The sequence below is a fragment of the Canis aureus genome, chromosome 17 (genome assembly GCF_053574225.1).
Source record: "Canis aureus isolate CA01 chromosome 17, VMU_Caureus_v.1.0, whole genome shotgun sequence".
NCBI lineage: Eukaryota > Metazoa > Chordata > Mammalia > Carnivora > Canidae > Canis > Canis aureus.
The window spans coordinates 59,081,468-59,104,859 of NC_135627.1; the positions used below are offsets into that span (position 1 = coordinate 59,081,468).

Below are 23,392 nucleotides of genomic sequence, written 5' to 3' on the forward strand. Positions count from 1 at the left end.
TCAGATTATTCTCTCTCTCCTTCATATTCTTACAACAGTTTGTCTGTAATTCCAGTTTAGCACTTTTTTTTTCAAACTGCTCTGTGTTACATCACCAATGAATTGTTAGACATCTGTCTAGATCACCTCATTTCAAACAACTTCATGTGACAGGTTTTACTTCTTACCTTCTCCTGTCCTCCTCCACTCTCTCTATAGGGTTTCTGGATCTTATTTGTTACTTTTCCCTATCCCTACTTCAATCTCCAAAGAGTGCTTAGCATAATGTTTTGCATGAAGTAGGCATATAATGAAATTAGTGAATTTCTTTCTTCTTCTTCTTTCTTCTTCTTCTTCTTCTTCTTCTTCTTCTTCTTCTTCTTCTTCTTCTTCTTCTTCTTCTTCTTCTTCTTTTTTGAGAGAGAGAGAGAGAGAGGGAGAGAGAGAGGTGCCTGAGTAGGTGGGGGAAGAAAAGGCAGAGAAAAAGAGAGAATCTTAAGCAGGCTCCATGCCCAGTGTGGCTCAATTTCACAACCCTGAGATTGTGACCTTAGCAGAAATCGAGAGTCAGATGCTTAACCAACTTGGCACCCCTGAAGTCAATGAATTTCAAATTCCAACTGAAAATCTTAATACTAGAACTTTAATGAAACTCAAACTCTGGCTTACACAGAATGTTGTATGATCTCCAGCCAACATTTTCTCATTTCTTAATTCAATTTCCAAACCGAGACTATCTATAAAAAGTTTATACTCCAAGCTTTTGTGTGTAATTAGTTCACTTTTTCCTTTCATTTCGTAAAGTTTATTGGAAGCATCTGTGATATACTATTTATTCTTGAAAACTAAGGAAATATTTTTTAAAATACTCCTCTGGGTCAGAACACATGTTGCATCCCACTAGTTTGTGCCTAACAGTGGAAATGTCATTCTCTGAGATGACAGCATGTTAGAATTAGGAATACTCTGGGATATGTAAAGAAATTCTTAGTTTTCCTCAGTATCACTTAAGGGATCTGTAATTTATATATATCATTTCGAACTTTCTACTTTCTTGGATATTGGCTTCTGATAGTTTATTGCCTACTATATAAAGATGTGCTCCACAAATTAAGCCTATCTTAAGTTTCAAATCCCAATAACATTAATACCCTTATTCTTGGTTCAGAGTAAATATCATATCTATTCTATTCTAGTCCACTTATGAAAAAGGTTCCCAAGGGCAGGGACCATGATGAATCACTGTGCCTCCACAATGACTAATTTATGTCAGGTTGCTAATAAAGATTAATCCAATAAATGTTGAATGATTATTTGATAGAACTGAATTATATCTTCCTTTTTGATTTGTAGTTTGGATCGTATAGTCTGGCCTCTATGTTAGTATGGAGAAGGCACAACACTATATATGCATGTTTTTCAAATAATCACACTGTATAAGATTCTCTTTCTAATTTAATAAAAGCTCAAATATAAGAGCAATTGTCTCATCTAGCAGTGAGCTACAGTAAACATTACACAAATTATACAATAGTCAGAAGATCTTGTGAAAAAATATCTATAAGGGGGAAAATGACTTTTGTTATTGCTGGAAGCAAACAATGTCAGGCAGTAGTTGGAAAAATTTTGTAAAATGTCATTTTCCTCAATACAGACAAGAGGTTTTGCTTTTAATCTAGATATATTTGCTTACTTTAAAAAAATGAGATAACTGTCCACTAAAAACACTTAGAAGTAGTAACAATTCATTGTCAATGAGAAGCCCTAGCATCCAGATTACAGTCTCTAAGAACTATTTCTCACTAAAAAGAACAAGAGTCCTTGGTAGAAATGGCTGATTCCAAGTCTGTTAGGAAATGTACAAGATGGGCTTGGCATATCTTGCGCCAGAAAGCAAGAAATCTCTCACACACTAATGGGGGCAACTTGAAGGGGCCACAGATAGACACTTGAGAGCACTAGCAAGACAAATGAAACATATGGAAAAAATTAAACCCATAAATTCATAATGATAATAAAAGGATGAGGGAAGAGGGAAGGTGGCAGGGAAGGGGAAGGCAGAGGGAGGGATGGAGGGGGAGAGAGAGAGAGAAGAAACTCACTAGAGGCCAATGGAAGTTCCTGAGGTAACGACTTATTTCTCTCTAAATTGATAGTGTTAGGAAAAGAATTAGGCATTTATTCTATTTATTCTACCTCTATGGTATGAACTGTATTTTAGAGTAGTTAAATTGTGGTAGATGAGGGAACATTATTCTCTATAAAACTACTCTAGTTTATAAATACATGAGAAGTGACAGGATTAGAAAATCATCTTTTTGTAACTGCTAATGAAATGACTGAATCATACAGTGTTTGTCAATGAATGGTAAAACAATTAAGTGTAAGGTTGGTGAGGAACTTTACGTTGGATTAAGCTGTCTCCACCTGCATGCACCCTGCATTACAAAATGCATGTCGCCTGATGAGATGAAATATGAACTACACAGCATCACCTACAAAATAGGACTGCCAAAATATAAATGGAATCTGAATCTAATAAAGTCTTTAAATATAACCTCCAGGACAGAAATACAGGGGACAGAGGAACAAGTTAAGTGACACCATTAGCAAACAGTATGACAAATCCAGAATGGAGGAAATTCTGTAGCATAATGAACTCAGTTTTTCAAAAAGTCAATGAGATGAAAAGGGGACCGGGTGCTGTTCTCAATGAAAAGAGACTTTAAAAAGACCTATATTACAACCAAATACAGTAAGTGGATCTTGTTAGGATCCTCAACTGAACAAACCAATATGGAAATTTTGGGGAGGGGGCAATCAAGGAAATTTGAGTATGGGTTAAGTGTTAGTTACTATAGAATCAGTGTTACTTTTTAAGCATAATAATTACATTGTGATTTTGTAAAATTTATTTTTTTATTTTTTGAAAAGCTTTAGAAAGTAAATTATTTAGGGTTGACACAATGAGATTACATGAGGTTTGAGATTTGCTTTAAAATACTCCAGCCAAAAAAGAGGGGGGTAGCAGTTGGGGAGATAGAGGAATCAAACACAGTGAAATGCTGATGGTTGTTAAGATTGGGTGATGGATACAGATACAAAGGGTTTCTTTCTACTTTCTATTTTTGTATATGGTTGAAAATTATTATTAAAAATTTTTTAAATAGTATTTGGAGAAATTTATGATTTCAATATTAGACTTCTGGAACATCTTCCATTGGCTATGATTTTTTTATGGGTCACTGAGAGGAGTTTAGGTGACTTCATCCTCAAGTTCTCTCAGTAACTTGGAATGTCACTTGCCTGGTCCAAGAGAAAAGTTCATTTAGAGAAAGTCTTTACTTAAAATCTTTTCATAAAGTTTGGGGTTCCAAATCCTTCATATTTCATTCCCTATATTCAGATAATTATCTTTGATGAGCAAGTATCAATTCCTTCCTGGTTAGAATTAGGTTCAATACAGAATGATACCATCATTTGATAACGGATGTTACCATCATTAAGTAACATCAGTTGGACTTGTAAAGGAACCAATCAAGTTTTGTCCCGAGTTTTTAAGCAATTTTACAAGAGATAATTCAGTAGAAATTGTTAACAAAGGATTTAGCATTTTAAGCTAAACTAAACAATGATGATGGGTAGAGTTGATTCTAACAAAACTGTCCTAAACTGTTTAGGACTTTTTGTCTACCCTGTACTCAGGATCCTCTGTAATTTCCTTTCCCTTCACACCTGAATGGTTCACAAATCTATTAAAGATATAGTAATGGTAAAGAACATGGAATTTAGAGACAGATCTGGATTGAAAACTTGGCTTTGTCATTTATTAGCTGTGTAACCTTAAGCAATAGACTTACTCTGAGTTTCAACAGCCTCATCTGTAAAATAGTAAGAATACCCAGTCTTTGCAATATTATTAAAAGAATTACATGAAATAACATAAGTAAAGATGTTGAATGCAATACTTGGCACAGAGCATGAACTCAACATCTAACAACAGGATGTGAAGGAATGAATTTAAAGTCTGGTTTAAAGAATAAAAGAAGAATCATTATACCAGAGATTAAAGCCCAGAGGTATCATCACCAAATTGTTGATAATGGTTTCTTTGGGAGAGATTATGGTTTGTACTCCCCTTCTATATTAGACATTTCTAAAATATTTGAAGTTTAAAATAATAAATATGTACTACTTTGAGTCAAAAAAATTAAGATATTTTTTAAATATCTGCTTTCTTCATCCCTAATATCACTGCTAACATTTGAATTCTTCCAAGCTGGAACCTCAGCACCTTCACAGTGCAAGCAATTTTCTACACTGCCACCAGAACCCATCGCCTCCAGTCTCTGGGTGGTTCCACTTTACCTACAGAATGACATCCAGACTCCTTGGTGGGGCATAGAGAGCTCTTCACAATATGTTCTCAGCCTTTCCAGTTTTATCCCCCAACCTTCTCTCTCAGTCACACTGGACTCCAGCTACTCCAGAAATCCTGTCATCCTCCAAAACAGTTATGCACTTCGATGCCTCCATGTCTTTGCCCAGGAGGCACTCAATCCTTCTCCTCTTTGTGCCTATTTGGCAATTTTCTACTTTAAAACCTGCTCCGTTTTGGATGTACCATAAAGTAACAATAGTGAGTTGTCTCTTCTCACTGTAGACTGTGACTGCTTGAGGAATGGAGAGCTGGATAGTATTCTGAGAGCACAGATTCTGGAGCCAGACTGCTTGGGTTTATATCATACTAGCTATGTGCCTTTGGATAAGTTAGTTAACCTCTCTGGGCTGCAGTATCCTCATGTATAATATAGGTTATAACAAACTAACAATAACAACAGCAATAATAACTACCTATAGCACTATTATATATATATATGTATATACATAAAGCAAGGCCTAACATTTCATAAATATGATCTAAACTTCTACCATGACTATTGCTATTATTAGTGTTATTATTACTAGTACTGTTATTATTGAAGGCCCTTCATAAATGAACTAAGGAGCAGTTTTAACCTTATAGACTAAACTAGATATTAACTTTCTAGAAGAAATGGTAAGACATTTTATAAAGCTTTTCTAGTGATCAAAAGTGGAGAAGTTATTCTTAAATAATTCCTATTTTTCTATTGTGTGCTATAATTACATGAAAATGGAGTCTTAGAAATCTGTATATTAACAAAGTAGCCAATAATTAAGCAATTAAAAATTATTTTCTCCACCTACTAGAAAAAATGAATGAAAGCTATTTAAGTTTTTCTTCGTAAATACCGAAAAAAATGACATACAATTATCTATTAAGACTTATACATTAAAATAGGATCACTGGTAGATACAGGTGACTAATAAATAGAGAGTTTATATTTCAAATATAATGAATACTTTTACTTAAATCAACTTAATAATTCGTTTATAAACTGAATGACTTGTTGCATCAAATAATTTGTATATGAATTGTAGTCATATGAATTAATCAGAAAACACACCATCAAATGGGACATAAACACATTTTCAAATAAAGTATAATAAAGATTTACCGATTATTCATACTCAGTAAACTTTATATGTAATCCCAATTATTAAAAAGCCAAGGTCCCACAAATTTTAGAGTCACATATAAACATAATCCAACAGTAAAAAGTCATCTAAAAAAAGCCATTTAAAGAGATTCCAATCGGGGTGCCTAGGTGGCTCAATTGATTAAGTGACCAGCCGACTCTTGTTTTCAACTCAAGTCATGATCTCAGGATTGTGAGATCAAGCCTCACACCGGGCTCAACATGGAGTCTGTTTGAGGTTCTCACTCTCTCACTCTTCCTCTCCCTCTGCCCTTCCCCCCACTCATGTGTCTGCTCTCTTTCTGTAAAATAAATTACAAAAATATTCACTTAAAACCTACAGCATCATTTCTTAAACTCCCTTCCCTCCTCCAATTCACTGTGTAGCTGCTTTGGAGCTTCCGCCTGTTAAGCCTCCCAATACTCTCATGAAGTAGGTGGGTCTCCTCCATCTGACTCCTTCCTGCTCATCTCCATGCCTCGTTTGCAAGCGGACATCACGTCTACCTTAGTCTAGTTCCCCTGCCTGGCTTCCTTGCACCAATTTTTTTTATGGTTTGTAACTCCCCTTCTGTAGGAGAAAGGGTGGGAGCCATGGCACACAATTACACATTAATGCATCCCATGCACACCACAGATCAAAAGGCTCACTATAGATCTGTAATATGTTCCAGCAGTTAAATTATTAATAAATAACACTTAGAATTAGCTGCTTATCTTCTGTATTATATACAGAAATGGAAGAGAAGTTGTTTTCTTCAATGTAACATAATTTTTCATCAACTTAATTTTCTAAATAAATATCCAATTATGCTGTTTTTATATCTTTCATAAAGCATATATGATATGTAAATGTATCAAATGTATATACATTTTACCATGCAGAAAAGAAATGAAGTTAATTAAATTAATTTACTTATTGCTATTAATTAATTATTAAGTAAGTAATTCATTTTTAGAGAGAGAGCAAGAGAGAGCCTGAGCAAGAAGGAGGGGCAGAGGGAGAGTGAGAGAGATCATCTCAAGAGGCCCCACTCAACGCAAAGCCCAATACGGGGTTCAATCTCATGGCCCTGACTTGAGCTGAAATCAAGAGTTAAACATCAAGAGATGTTTAACAGATTGATCCACCCAGGCATCGCGTAGAAGGTATTGCTTTAGATCATCCATACCCCTGCTCTTCTACATCAGTCAACACAATCTCCAGGACAACACATTTCGGCATTCTCAAGGGATCATTTCTTTATAAGCTCACTTTTCAAAACTACTATTAATTTATCTCATTTCCTGAAACACAAATCTGACGCTCTTTCTCTCTCCAAAACTCTTCAGTGGCTTCCCATCCCCTTGAGGATAATGTCTAGTGCTTTAGAGCTTAACATTTTAGAATCTCCAGAAGTGGGTATAAATTGATCACCTTGGCCTTATTCACCAAGGACCAGCTGTGCAAATCATATCCTTGTGGGTCTATTAAGACTTGCAGATCCATGTGAGCTGCAAACGAGCACTTTATAATGTTATTCTGACACTTGTATATGACCTTTATTATATTTGTTTTAAATTGTTTACATGTTTCCATGGGAACTGCAGCTCTTAAGAGGAATACAGATAATAATTTCTTAGATTAGTAGTTCCTGAGTCCCATGTGCTACATGCTGTGCTTCATAAGCATTATCTCATTATCTCACTGATGTAGGTATTACTATTGACTCCATACTGCAATGAGGAAACCAAGACATAAGGAAGTTAGATAACCCACCTACGATCTTATAGTAAGTAATCGGCAGAACCCTGGCTGAAAACACAAATCTTTCTGATGATGCAGAGTCAATGGCATATAATGCAACATTATTTTAGTATGAAGGTAATATTACAAATTTTATTTTTATTTTACAGATAAGAAAACTGAGGTTTGGAAATGTGTAATATCTTGTCTAAGGTCACAGAACCAGGAAGTACAAGAGATGAGAAGAAGGAATAATCAGAGAACAAAAAAGAGTTCTTATAAATTAAAAATAGAGTAGCTGAAAGGAAAATTCAATAGAGTTTATCTCCAATTACATGTAAAATTAACATCTTCCAACACATACAAAGATAAGAAATGGAAAACAGAAGAACTAAGAAATCAATCCTGGAGATTCAACTCTAACAGGAAATCTAGGAAGCAGAAAATGGAAGGGAAGAAAGTTTCAAAGAAAAAACAGGTGACAGAGAATAACAGCAGTGTACCAAAATCCACTGTCTTCTTCTTCCTAGATGCTAGACAACACTTCTCAGATTTCCTAAAGAACTAAGGGGCCAAATGACCAAGTGCTCTCAAATGGAATATGAATGGGAGTAATATGAGCCATTTCCAGGCATGGCTGATAATTTCTCCCGTGTATTTTCGCCTTCCTGTGAGGGGAAATGACAAAGCTGAACAAAATGATCTTAGGAACCATATGCTGAGGAAGGCAGAAGATCCCGCTGACCTAGAACATCTGCTCTGCCCTGTTATATGAGAAATAATCTTATGGGGAAGCCACTCCATTTGCAGGCCTATTTGCTATAAAGTTTTAATGCTTGTTATGAGGTTAGCCTACTCTAATACATATTAGCATATTTCCCTTTCCAGAATTGAAAGACACAACTCTCCAGTAGAAACAATATTTTGTACCAAAATAAAAAAAAAAAGTAATCACAGGAACAAATAATAATTATATAGCCATGATAATTTAAATGTGAGTTTTAATAAAATAAAAAGTTATGATAAAGGACACTGGGAGGAAAAGAGGAAGGAAAATAAAGAAAAAGACTATCTTAGTCTATGAGAAAATCAAAAGATTGTTTTTAAAACTGACAAACTGAAAGATTAGTATTAAGTTCATTCTTTGAAATTTAGAGGTAAATACCAGATGAACAAACAAAAGAGATGAAAGTGGTTGTCTCTGGGCAATGGGACTAAGGAATGGAGAAAGAAGACGCAAAAAGCTGCCGTGGGTTGATATACCTTATTTTTAAACTAGGTGTTATGTATGACCTTATACAGTTAAATACTTTAAAATGTGTGAGAGAGGAAATGGGAACTGAACAGAGATGAGATGGACTAGGTATGGAACAGCATGCTAGGTTTGAGACTGTGGAGTAGAAAGACAGGGCAGGGGAGGAAGAGGGCAGTCTGCTCTCCCCAAGCCTTCCGATATTTAGATCTCCGATCTTCAGGAGTTAGAAAGGCCTCAGAATGCCTAAGAAACATTTGTAAATGAGTATATACACAAAAACAAAAACAAAAAAACCCCAAAGATTCTATTATTTGACTAGATTTTAGTTTTCTGGATCCCCTATATATTAGTCTATCCCCACATGGAAGCATGTCGCCTTGGCAGATGCTAGCCACTGGAAGGTGTGTGTGTGTGTGTGTGTGTGTATGTGTGTGTGTAATGAGGATCAGAGTCAGGGGATTTGGCCTCAGGCAAACAGCAAAAAGGGAACTGAGTAGCTAGGAAAAGGGAAGATTGGGAAGCACGGGTAATAATAGGCAGAGATAGAGATAACAGGAAACTAGAGGACAAAGAAACAGTAAATGGAAGGATTTATTTATTTATTTATTTATTTATTTATTTATTTATTTATTTATAGGAATTCTATTTAGACACAAAGATGCAAAGAAAAGAATTTGCTGTAACCTAAGTAATCACAGAGATGGAGATTTGGAGGGCTGACCTCAAGCACGGCAAACAGTTCACCGTGATTCCAAAAGAGAACCCATCACACCTCAAATGAGGCTAATAACTCTTTTTTTTTTTTTTTTTTTTTTTTTGTAAGTAGGCTCCACACTCAGCATGGAGCCCAACACAAGACTTGAACTCACAACCTTGAGATCAAGACCTGGGCTGAGATCAAGAGTCGTCAGATGCTTATTACCCACTGAGCCACGCAGGCGACCCAGTGCTGTGTACTTTTAACAACTATTCTATACTCAAGCCTACTTTAAAGGGAACCATGTACCTACCCCTTGAGGAGCATAAACAGGATATGAGGATGAGCACTAATGTACTCCACAGTTGGACTCCGAGTGCCTATCTGTCTTCTCAGGATGTTGTTAAATATCTGGGTCACATCTTTTTTTCCCTGTCAAAGAAATGAACAACCATTAAATTGCGCACTTGAAATAGGTGAATTATATATGTGTAGTATAAGTTATAACTCAAAAGCTGTTTACGCATACACACACGAAAGAAAAATAGCACTGTTCTTTGTAATATCCCAAACCATTAATTTATTCTGGTTGTATATCTTTAGTCAGCTATGCTTTCACACATTCAGAGTCTACGAAACGGATGCAGCTCTGTTCCACAGGATTTGCACTATGGCTAATTTGAACTATTAGAATATTTCTCACAGTAGTAAATGAAATGGCACAGAAGAATATAAAATAGTAGTGAATAGGATACAATTGAATTCCTTAGGCTTTTTTACCTTTTAGCTTTATATAAGAAGAAAATTATGGTTAACATTGTTAAACCTTCTTAAACGAGGAGGGAAATAAAGATATAAAGATTTTAGCAAATGTAGGTTGGAATCAAATTTCTTTCTCTTAGATGTACGTTTTATTGATTTTTTCCCTCCCCTTTATCAATTTTCATTCCAAGTTCGTGCATTAAAAAAAAAGTGAGTGTTTTATTAGGTGGATCTATATGATTTGGGTGATTGTAAGAAATCCTATGTAACCTAGAGGAATAGAAAGGACCACTCAGTCGTAGTAGCCTGATCCAGAGGAAATATAGCCGGTCTTGGATACGACTTTTTAGAGTTCTCATTTACAAGACTTCCACTCTCACACACCCTACAACCTGAGGCTTATCTGCTTCTCCAACTGAAGCTCTGAATTGAACGGGATTTTTGTTTGTTTCTTAAGACTTTAAGTAATCTCCACACCAGTGTGGGGATTGAACTCATAAACCCAGAGATCAAGAGTTGCATGCTCTTCGGACTGAAGCAGCCAGGCACCTGGAACAGTAGTTTTTCAGATGACCAAAAACAAAACAAAACAAAAAAGGACAAGGATGACATTCCATTCTCAGTTACTATGGCCCTGATTTTGGCCTTCACCTCTCAACTGAACTGTTAAAGAGCATCTTCCAGTTATGTCCTCCACTTCAAAGCAGTCTTCACTCTGCAGAGTGAACCAGCTAGAAATGCAAATTTGATTATGACATTTTCTTCTCCTAAGCTCTTCAATGCCTTCCTTTTGCTTAGGAAAAAATCCAACATCTTTCATGACCTGGTCCTTGCCTCCCTCTCTAGCCATGTCTTGCTTTCCAATTCCTACTTCAAGTTCTATTAATAACTGCTTGCTGTACTATATATACTTGTATACAATCTTTCATTCCTATACCTTTGTCCACATTATTCTGTTTTTCCTGAATGCTTTTCCTTCCTTTCTTTTTCTGGCTAAATCTTAGCCATCCTGTAACTGGGGGTGCAGGGGTGCAAGGGCCCCCCGGCTCCAGGGTTCCCTAACATACTAGGTTCAGCCACTTACTGCTGACAAAATCCAAAGGCAGAGAGTGGTGGTGTAACAAGAAAGGAATTTATTTCGGCAAGGCCAACACCAAGAAGACAGCAGACTAGTGTTTCAAAGACTATCTCCAAAGTGCTGAAAATACTTCTAGGTTTATATAAGGAAAATGTGGGACAAAGTCTGGTGGGTATATGTAAGTAAGCAGTAAAGATCATTGTCTTGGGGTCCATCACGTGGGGTCTTGCTGACGCCAGGGCATACCTTTTTGCTCGAGGGGGCAGTTCTGGTTCCCATCACGGGATGCTTTGCTTGCAGGGGTGTTTGGCCTGAGCTAAGAGATAAACTGGAAAGAACTTAATCAACTCTAAGACACCGACAGGCCAAAATGGAGGTAGCTGACGTCCTCTTTCAATCCTGCAGGTTCAGTTCAGAAGTATTCACCTCTAGGATAACTGCCCCTCTCTCTATGTGACCAAAACTCCTTGCCCCACATAGACCAGTACCCCTGCTTCCCTGTCTACTCATACCTTCATCTCTACCTCGGTCATTGCAGCTAACATTTATTAAAAGTACTCACTCTGTGCCAGGTACTTTACACTAAGAACTTTACATGTATTTTCCAATCCTCATAACAACCTTGTAATGTCCATACTGTAAGTAAGGAAAGTAAGGACAAGCGAGGTGGCCTTATCCAGGTGGGATGTGCAAGAAGCCAGGACTCCATCGAAAACTGATGGAATCCAGAGCCTGAGTTCTTAGCCATCATACTAAACTGATTCCAACACTGAACGGTACACTGAAATGAATGAATTTTGTCTCTAACTCCCTCATCACACTGTTAGCTCCCAAGGAGAAGCCATATTTCAACACCCATAGTAGGGCCCAGATATAGTGGGCATTCAATATTTATTGGACTGATTTATCATGTTAGAGGAGTGGTCATCCCATAAACTCTTTATCACAAACCCGGAACACTGAATCTCATGTATATGTTAATGTGGCGCTTTAAAATTTTTTTGGTTTTTTAAAAAATATATTTTATTTATTTATTTTATTTACATCAGTTGGCCAACATATAGTACACCTTTAGTTTCAGATGTAGAGTTCAGTAATTTATCAGTTGCATCTAACACCCAGTGCTCATCACATCATGAGTGTGGCACTTTCTTACCATCAAGAGAACAAGGCTCAAAATGAAAAGACACTAACATTATTCAATTAATTACTCAATCTTTTTTTTTTTAAGATTTTGTTTATTCATTCATGAGAGACAGAGACAAAGACAGAGGGAGAAGCAGGCTCCATACATGGAGCCGGATGTGGGAGTCCATCCTCGGTCTCCAGGATCACGCCCTGGGCTGAAGGCAGGTGCCAAACCTCTGAGCCACCTGGGCTGCCCTAATTACTCAATCTTAAAGCTACTACTCATACAAAATATGGACTAAGTACTAAGAACACTAATTAATATGTACAAAAAACATTCTTAAAGGATATCTGCAAGGATGAAATAGTCTTAAAGGATTCACTTTATCAAACATTGGCTTGAAATGGATCACAGACTTAAACATAAAACATAAAACTAAAAAACTTCTAGAAAAAAAATAGAGAAAAGTCCTCAGGATCTAGAGTTGGGCAAATAGTTCTTAAATCTGACATTAAAACACAACCTAGAAAACAGAAACTAATAAATTGGTCTTCAACAAAATTCAGCACTTTTGTTTTAGAAAAGATCTGGTTAATAAGGATGAAAAGGCAAGCTATAGACAGGGAGAAAATACTTCAAACCATATATGTGACAAAAAAACTAGTGTCTAGAATATGTAAAGAAGCTTCCAAACTTAGTAGTAGGAAATAGTAACCAATCAAAAAATGGGCAAAAGACACGAAGAGATATTTCACCAAAGAGGATCTACAGATGGCTAGAAGCACATAAAAGATGTTCAACATAATTAGCCATTTGGGAAATGCAAATTAGATGACCAGGAGATATTAATACACATACTTATCAAAGGGCTAAATAGTGACAACACCAGATGCTGACAAAAATGCAAAGAAACTACTCATGTATATTGTGGGTGGAGATCAAACATATACAGTCAGTCTGGGAAACTATTTAGCAATTTCTTTAAAAACTTAACATGTGGGGCAGCTGGGTGGCTCACTCAATTGAGTGTCTGACTCCTAGTTTTGGCTCAGGTCACGACCTTGGAGGCCTGGGATTAGGCCCTGAGGGGAGTTCTGCTTTGGGGTGAAGCCTGCTGAAGGATTCTCTCCTTCTGCCCCTCCCCTTGCACTCCCTTCCTCTCCCCCTCTGTGAAGTAAATACATAAATCTTTTAAAAAATAAAACAAAAACTTAACATGCAACTACTATACTAGCAAGTTGCACTCCTGTTATTCTTCGCAGAGAAATGAAACTTGGCCATCAATGTTCATAGTGGCTTTATTCGTAAATAACCAAAAGCAGGAAACAACATGGAAATCCTTGCACGGGTAAATGGTTAAACAAACTGCACTATATACACATACCAGGGACTCAGCAATAAAAAGGAATGAACCTTGAAACATGCAACAACTTGGATGAATCTTAAGGAATTATGCTGAATGAAAATGCCAGCAACAAAAGGTTCCACAACCTAATTGTCCATCGACAAATGGACAAGGAAGATGTCGTATATTCCTGCAACAAATATTACACAGCCGTAAAAAGGAGAAGATGTGCCATTTGAGATGTGGATGAACAGAACGAGTATTAGGCTAAGTGAAATAAGTCAGATTGAGAAAGACAAATACACCGCATGATTTTACTCATGTGTGGAATCTAAAAAACAAAACAAAACAAAACAAAAAAACAAAAACAAAAAAACCCATAAATGAATAAGCAAATAAAATGCAGAATTTGACCTATAAATACAGAGAACAAACTGACAGTTGCCAGAGGGGAGAAAAGTGTGTGTGTGTGTGTGGGGGGAATTGGGTAAAATGGGTGAAAGGGACGAGGAGATACAGGCTTCCACTATGGAATAAATTAGTCAAACAGCATAATGAATATCGTCAATGATGTCATAATAGTGATGTATGGGAAACGGACGGTAGCTACACTTGCAGTGAGCATATAATGTACGAACTTACAGAATCACTGCGCTGTACACTTGAAACCAATGCATCCTTGTATGTCAGCTCAAATAAAAAAAATGAAAAGATTACACAGTATATGGTTCCATTTATATTCAGATTACAGAATGGAGAGCTGATTAGTGGTTGCTAGAAGTCGAGGATGGGGTAAGGGAGGTGACTGGCTATAGAAGGGCAAGGGGAGGCATCTTTGTGGTGATGGAAATTTTCTATATCTTGATTTTATCAATACCAATATCCTGGTCATGCCACTGTGCTATGGTTTTGCAAGCTATTGCCGTCAGGGAAACTGGGCAAGTTAACATGAGATCTCTCTGTATTATTTATTGGTTGTCTTGTTGGAGCAAGTTGGAGGAAGAAAGCAGGGCAAGTGCCCACTAGCTCTTCAGGGCCCTTGGGAAAATGATAGCCAGCAAGCAGTTGCATGCGAATTAAAAGCCAGAACCTCAGAGGGCAGCTGTAAAGCACGATCAAACCCCTTCCAGAGACAGACTGGGAGATGGGTGTTTTTGTCACGCTTCCTCTGTGCTAGTCTGGGAGAGGTGGGGATGGTTGCAACAAATGCTCTTACACCCATGAACAACTGCTCCTTTGTTTGCTCTAGTCCCGTGGGGCTGATGAATGCAAGCCCTGTTAGCTTTCATGCATAGGTGATTTAGGGGACCATCCCTCAACTGACAGCCTTAAAAGCTGGGGCACTAGAGGCACAGTCCAAACCCTCTGCTCCTCAAAGAGAAGCTAGGCGTTGGGGTTCCCCCCTCTGACTGTACGGTGCTATGCCAGGGGCTGGGGTTTAAGGCCAGAGTGTGTCTCAGCCTTTCCTCCCCATTTTCATGTGGGTATTTTCTCAATTGCCCGATGAGTAGGAGTAAATCAGCTAATTTCTAGATTTCTCTTAGAGGGAATTCCTGCGTGTGTAACTACATTCTGTTCATCCACAGGAGGAGGGAAATTCAGGAGCCTCCTATGTTACCACCTATGTCCAGAGTCCCAGAATTTTTTTAAATGGTAAAAGTCAATGTCAGTTCTCATATATTGCTGGTAAGGATATAAAACAATTTAACAATACCTGACCAATGTCCTAGAATCTCAAATTGGGAAATCTAGTCTAAGAAAATAATCCTAAATAACAATCTTAAATACAGAAGAAAAGTTTCAGGTGCAGAGACTTTTTTTTTGAGAGAGAGAACAAATGCCCATGTATGCGTGTGAGGGGTGAGGGTGGGGTAGGATGAGGAGAGGGGCAGAAGGAGGAGGAGAGAGAGAATCCTAAGCAGGTTCCACATCCAGCATGGAACCTGATGTGGGTCTTGATATCACAACCTTGAGATCATGATCTGAGCCAAAATCAAGAGTCAGACTAACTTAGCCAGCAAAGAAATCTTTATCATAGTGGTGATAATAAAGAGTTAAAAATAATATGTCCAGAATTAGGCATGGTTACATAAATTATGGCATATGTAATGGGCAGAAATAAGGACATCAAAATGTTAGTAACGATTACATAGAAGAAAAATCTCTGGCTAGCCTTTGCTTTCAGTTTATTCCATGGAGAGAAACAGAGAAGGCTAGGAATAAGGGAGAAAGAGAGAAAAGAATTAAGAAGAAAGAAAGGAAAGGGAGCCAGGGAAGAAGAAAGAAGAGTTTTAAAAAAGGGGAGACAGATTTAAAAAAAAAAAAGACACACAGGAAAGCAAATTTTATCTTCCTTTAAGAAAAACACACTATACAAAATCCAAATTTTAACAGAAAATTAGGAGCTGAGTCTTCATTTTAAAAGGATGCTTTAGGATCAGTTGCTCTCATAATTTTGAAATACTGAAAACGTTCATACTGCTTCATACTAGAGGAGTTTCATTTCCCAGATGTTAAATGATATACTTGTATAAGGGGTATAAGCTGTAAATATAAATAAAATTTAAAATGAAAGAAGTCATCTGCTTTGTTCACACTTTTCTAGATTCCACAGTAATCCTGCACAATATCAATCCTCTTTGAAAAGTCATGAGAGCATGTTTTTCATACTTCCCAGTGAAATGCCACAAGGACATTTCCATACGGCATTCCTGTGAGCAGGAGAAACGAAGCTCCACAGAACTCTATCCAACTTTTACACAGAGGAAAACATTCTTCTGGTTCATTAGCAAATAATGTGCAAAGGCAAAGGAAGCCCCCCACGGATAACAAAAACAAGCTCTGATACCAGGAACAGTTTCTCAAATCAAAGGAAAGGATTAGAGAAAACTTAAACAGGTATCAGATGATTAATGATGGTCCTGCCATAATACAGAACCGTCGCAGATGTCCATTCATCATGCTATAACTAACTAGAGTAAAACCTTAGCTATTTCAAAACCAGTCTTCAGCAACCCTCCGACTGCTAGATTTCAGGTTCTGCATTTAGAAGTTGCCAGGAAAAAAAAAAGAAAAGAAAAGAAAAGAAATCTTTGATGATATTGAAGCCATATCTAGAAATGACCCAAAATGTCTGAAATTAGCCAGTAATTCTAAGATTATATATAATGTAACTGAACAGATGCCAAACCTGAGGTAGCACTTGCATTAAGCCGACAAACTCGAAAAGGTCAGCCCTGACATGAGATAGTCAATGATTATCTGCAGAATGAATGATACATATGGAGGTATCAACTAGAATTTAAAAAAGAAAGAGAAAAAGAGAGAAGAAAGAAGCAATGAACAGCAGGCACAGCAATTAGAAGTAGCTGCTGATGGGGATCCCTGAGTGGCTCAGCAGTTTGGTGCCTGCCTTCGGCCTGGGGCATGATTCTGGAGACCCGGGATCGAGTCCCATATCAGGCTCCCTGCATGGAGCCTGCTTCTCCCTCTGCCTGTGTCTCTCTCTCTCTCTCTCTCTCTGTCTTTCATGAATGAATAAATAAAATACTAAAAAAAAAGAAGTAGCTGCTGATAAACAGCATCCTTCACGATAATAGAAGTGAGAGAAGGCAAATAAAGGAGTGACAGAGAGCAGCACTGCAAAAGAAAACAGTTACTTTAAAATTGCAGCCTTTGGGCAGCCCGGGTGGCTCAGCGGTTTAGCGCCGCCTTCAGCCCAGGGCCTGATCCTGGAGACCCGGGATTGAGTCCCGAGTCGGGCTCCCTGCATGGAGCCTGCTTCTCCCTCTGCCTGTGTCTCTGCCTCTCTCTCTCTCTCTCTCTCTCTCATGAATAAATAATAAAATCTTTAAAAAATAAATAAATAAAATAAAATAAAATTGCAGCCTTTGACATGTATAAACAATATATAAAGAATTCTCAAAATTCAACCACCAAATAAAAAGAAGCCAAAAGATCTATAAAGACAGTCTATAAAGACAGTTCACGAAAGAAGAGAGATGATGGCAAATAAACACATGAAAAGATGCTCAACATCATCAGTCATTAAGAGAATACACATTAAAAATCACGATACAGGGGCAGCCCTGGTGGCTCAGCGGTTTAGCACTGCCTTCAGCTCAGGGTGTGATCCTGGGGACCCAGGATTGAGTCCCACGTCCGGCTCCCTGCATGGAGCCTGCTTCTCCCTCTGCCTGTGTCTCTGCCTCTCTCTGTGTCTCTCATGAATAAATAAATAAAATCTTTAAAAAAATAAATAAAAGGAGAGAATGTTGCTGTTTGCAAATGACACCTTAATTTTTAAAAAATGAAACATAATTGTAGCCATCGAAGTCATGGACCTCTTTCTTCTGCTTTCCGCTCTCTCTTCTGCTCCTGTATGTGTTGGCTTGGGGCACAGCGGCAGGGAGAGCTAAGGCGGGGAAGGCAAATGTTTGTGCTGGAATTTCAGTAGCACAACTAGACAGGCAGAGCCACCTGCTAGGGGTTTGGGGTGGGGAGGTTTCATCGTCTGGATGAGTGCTTTTGCAGGGGACCAAAACTCAAACTAAACCAATTTACAGATACTGGGAACATTACAGAGAACCCAAGCACAGGCCAGCTCAGAATTAGTTGCTCTCAAATTGTTTTCAGTATAATTATATTTACACGTTATAAGAGTTCCAACACAGAGCTCCTTCCAAAGCCCTGGCCCTCCCTATCTCCCTCCCCACCCCCCATCTTCATTCTTCTGTCTGTCTTTCTTGCAGGCTGGCTTCCTCTATGTTTGTAGTTTCCATGGCAGGAAACCTGACCACTGATGCAGAAATTACATGGAATAGTGTTAGTTCCTAGTTACAGGTAAGGTTCTTTTTTTTTTTTTTAAGATTTTATTTATTTATTCATGAGAGACGGGGGGGGGCGCGCGGGGGGCAGAGACACAGGCGGAGGGAGAAGCAGGCCTCATGCAGGGAGCCCGTCTTGGGACTCGATCCAGGGTCTCCAGGATCACGCCCTGGGTTGAAGGCGGTGCTAAACCCCTGAGCCACCCAGGCTGCCCCAGAGGTGAGGTTCTATCCCAGTTTCAGTTCCAGAATCCTGCAGAATACTCTGGCCCTTTGATCAGCTGTCCATTACTAGGCCAATCAGCTGGCCAGGGTGTCGTGCTGCACAAAAATCTTGCTGCCACTGTAACCATGTGAGTGGGGAAGGGGGAACCACTTCTCAGAAAGTAGAGGGGATAAAATATTTTGTACATTCTACATGGCGTGAGGAGTCTTTATCCTTATGGCAGGTTACATTCTTTAAAAAGTATGGTGGGGTCAAACTAAAATCGTCATTGTAAAAAAATAAAAAATAAAACAATTAAATAAATAAATAAATAAATAAATAAAATGGTCATAGTCTTCATTTTTATAGAGGGACTACAACCAATTAACACGTTACATTTCTGATTAAGAGCCTGATGCCAAATACCATTTCAATCATCCATAAATTATGTATCTTTATAGGATAAATGTCTCTAAAGTTAATATTCATTAGTTTAAGAGGGTAATGAGTACATAAAATTTCGTTTAATATGATACAGTAGGGGATCCCTGGGTGGCTAAGCAGTTTTGCGCCTGCCTTTGGCCCAGGGCGTGATCCTGGAGTCCCGGGATCAAGTCCCACGTCGGGCTCCCGGTGCATGGAGCCTGCTTCTCCCTCTGCCTGTCTCTTCTCTCTCTCTGTCTATCATAAATAAAAATAAATTTAAAAAAATAATATGATACAGTACTTCCTCATCTATAATTGTAAATTCTGGGACGCCTGCGTAGCTCAGTGGTTGAGTGCCTTCACCTCGGGACGTGATCCTGGAGACCCAGGATCGAGTCCCACATCAGGCTCCCCGCAGGGAGCCTGCTTCTCCCTCTGCCTGTGTCTCTGCCTCTCTGTCTCTGTGTTTCTCATGAATAAATAAATAAATCTTTAAAATAAAATTCTGTAACTTAATTTGTCTAATGATGGTTACAAAGTATATGAACAACCAAATAAGACTCAAAACCAACTAGAATCAGTGCCCTACACAGTCAGCATTTCAAATTGTGAAATGAGTGGAATACAGTCAGAGCTTATGTCTTATGGCTTTATGATTTTTCATTTTTACAGTAATAAAACCAAAGATGAAGAACCACTTTAAAGAGGGCCAAGGAATTGAAAAGGATTTTTTAAAAGGGACAGAAATTTTCAAAAAATTTAGGGCTATAATATGGGCACATGAGAAACTGATACTGGAGCACTAATTTTGCTGACTTTTTTTTTTTAAGTAGCAAGAAATCATCATTAGGCATTAAATTATCACAGCAGAAAGTTTTTTGCTTCTCTGAACTGCTTTCTAATTCAGCCTGAACAGATGACTTTGCATCCACCCTCGTTTTGCAAAGCACACCTGCCCTTAAAATGAATGCATCAATAAATTTCATCCTTTGATCTCTTATCACATTGTGTTTCAAAACATCAAGAGTCTGAAGCTGTGTCTTGAATAGTGGCCAAACCTCAAAAAACACAGCTCTGAGTTTGATCCTGAGCCCATAAAATCTGAAGACTTGCAATCTCAGCCACAAGTCTTTTTTTTTTTTTTAACTTCATAATAATATGCAGAAGTGGTTCTTTTTTGTCAGCAATATTAAGGTTTAAAGGATTAGGTTAAAATTTTATGGCTATAAAGGAACGAGATTTTCTCAATTTTAACTCCAAGATCTCCCTCCTAACTAGCCCTTAGTCACATAACAGTAGGATCCTCTAGCACATTCTGCATCCTGATGGGCCACTTTGCTCTGGGTTCTGAAGGAGAAATGGGTTTGTCGCATAGGTTCCCAAAGCAGTCCCTGCTACCCAATCTAAGCCACTGCCATGGCCACCATCACTGCTGTCCACTCTGGATAAACCCCTGCTCCAAGCTCCTCTCAAGCCTGTTGATGGTCTTGCCTCCCAAAACTAGTTATTTCCTCAACACTGTTTACCCCAAGTCTAGAAAACTGCCCCTTTTCCTTCACGCAACATATACTATTAGTACTTAGTTCTTTTATCAATGGTTTAAGGGTAACAAAGGGTAATTATAGTAGAGTGCAGAAACAATCTCGAATTCTATGAATTGCTATCATTAAAGGCTTATCAGTGGTTTCTCTCTCTCTCTTTTTTTTTAGAGAAGATTTATTTATTCATTTAAGAGAGAGAGGGAGAGCCAGTGTGAGCAGGGGGAAGGGCAGTGGAAGAGGAGGACAAGTAGACTCCCTTCTAGGACCTTGAGATCATGATCTGAGCCGAAATCAAAAGTCGGACGCTCAACCAACTGAGCCAACCAGGTGCCCCCGGTTTTCAGCATTCCTGATCATCTTTCTCCTTAAACCCCATCCTCTATCATGGTTCTGGAGTCTTTCCCTCACCCCAAAACTTTCTCCTACTTCTCTTCTATTTCCTACTCCTACCAATCTTAGTCAAGGAGAGGACATCTCTCAAATTTCTGTTACTTTATTCTGCAAAGGGAATCTAAGCTCTTCTCTTTCATTCTTTTCCTTCCAGACACTGCCTAGAGACCTAACCTACAACTAACAAAAATCCCATCTAGGTGTCCTCTAAACAAAAATCAATTTTTCTCTGTAAGGAATTCTCCATCCTTTTAGGTTATCCAGCAAAAGCTACAGCCCATCCCTAAATAATATTTTCTTTTCTTCCTGTTATAAACACATACCAGAAATTTTACAGTCAAATGACTCTTGTACTTTCCAACAAACCCCCAGGCGAGCCTATTCACTTACAAAATGATTATTATCACTCTTGAACTATCTGTATACAATTTACTAATTCCTCAAGAAAAGTGGCTTACTGCTGTGCTCAGAATACTTTCTTTTGGTCTAATTTCCTTACTTCTGCTTCAATCTCTCATTCTCATTCATTCATTCATTCACTCACTCAACCAACCAATGTACATGGCACTAGATGTGGGAAAGTAGATCCTAGTATTCAAGATAATTTCAATCCAGAGGGGGCTGTAACCAGTTCTACCAAGACACAAGGAGGGCAGAGTTCTGTGTGATTAGGCTGAGTTTTAAAGTTTGGATGAATTTTATCAGGTTGTCATAGCTTCCATGGATATTTTAGGCTTGAGATGGAAAGTTGCTATTAGCAGGCTAACCATTAGGTCCTCCAGTCCACAGAGATACACAGCCCATTTCTACAAGGAGGCTAATAATACTGCCTCGTTTCTGAAAATACTGTATGTAGCCAGGGGAACAGAGTTGTCCTCAATTTTAACTGTTTTTCATTTATTCATTCAACTAAGAAGTATTTATAAGTGTCTACTTTTTAGGGGCTTGAGAACGACAGTTGCATCTAATGAATATCACATTCACTTATAACTATGTTCGAGGCATCATGTTAGATCAATGAACAAAGTCAAGAATTGTCTGATCAATTATACTTCAATAAGGTCAAAAACAGAAAGAACTGTCTGCTTTTTTATTACCACAATAACAGATCTTCATAATGATAGTTTTGAGTCAACGGTAAAAAATTATATCCAGAATATTATTTTGGAGAGGGACACGTATATAATGCATTTTATATAGAAAATGGAAAGTAATCCACAAAAGTAATTTATTTGACTTTCTATTTTTGAAGAATTAATCTTCAGTTACATAGAAAATGAAAATATTCAGAAAGATAGTTCTTTCCCTGAGGATTCCAGAGAGTAAAAGTTTACTTAATAACATATAAGTCAACTTTTAGGCAATTGAATGCCTTTTTTCTTTTAAGATTTATTTATTTATTTATTCATGAGAAACACACAGAGAGAGAAAAGCAGAGACACAGGCAGAGGGAGGAGCAGGCTCCACACAGGGAGCCTGACGTGGGACTCGATCCCGGGTCTCTAGGATCACGCCCTGGGTTGAAGGTGGCGCTAAACCACTGAGCCACCTGGGCTGCCCTGGCAATTGAATGTCTTAATTCAAAAATAACTATTAAAGTAAATTTACTCTCTAAATTTACTTACTTTCAGTATCTGTGTAAAATAAGGGAAACTTGCACAAGTATTTCCTATTGTTCCTCTTTTGTTATCTAAGCCAATGTTAAGTAAAGTTGTAAGGTGCCCAAAGTCTGTCTTGATGTACTCCTACCTCCCTAATTCTTGGGCAGCACTTTGAACCTACACTGTTCTGTGGCTGCTCAAGACTTCCCTAGTTCACTGGGCCTGATGACATCTCATTCCTGACTCATTCTTCAAAACATAACCATCCTTGGTCATATTCCTTCTAGCATCCATCTGCAAATTGGGCTAATCTCATAAACCAACTCAGGCTAATATATTAATTAATGATAATAATAGCTTAATACATTTCTGCTTTAAGGGAAATGTGCAAAACAAGAAGATTTATAGAAATATAAGACTGTAATCCAAGAATAGGGAGTATTTTTCCCATTTATGGTTACTGACCAACCAAATATAAAATTAATGTAATAAACAAACAAACAAAAAACCAAGGGTTATAACAAAAATAAACCAGTTTACATTTTAGTTTGAAAAAAGGAGGAAAATGAGAATATACTACCTGACATTTGTGTACAGCCTGCACAAGTATTTATTGTTCTTACATAGCTATATATATACATATTTTGTATTCAGTTTAATATTTAAAACAGTGCTGTTAGGTTCATACTTTTCCTATTTTAGAGAGAACAAAAGTTAGTCTCCAAGAGGTTACATTACTATCAAACAGCACAGCAGGGACTCTGAACAATTCTAATGCCAAGTATTTTTCCACTATGCACAAATCTTGCAAGAGTTCATGATATCTCATTTGAAACCAAATAAAAGAAACTTGAAAATACACAGATGAAAG

The 23,392-nt window shown here is 37.8% G+C and overlaps 1 protein-coding gene across 8 annotated transcripts in view; it reads right to left on the reverse strand.

Moving 5' to 3' along the window:
- CAB39L (calcium binding protein 39 like) overlaps nucleotides 1-23,392 on the reverse strand; it is a 106,646-nt gene that overhangs the window by 31,879 nt on the left and 51,375 nt on the right. For all 8 annotated transcript variants that reach the window (XM_077855794.1, XM_077855791.1, XM_077855787.1 and 5 more), the window contains one exon: nucleotides 9,532-9,650. In XM_077855794.1, coding sequence (XP_077711920.1) covers nucleotides 9,532-9,650 — 119 coding nt within the window. The remainder of the gene's footprint in view (nucleotides 1-9,531; nucleotides 9,651-23,392) is intronic.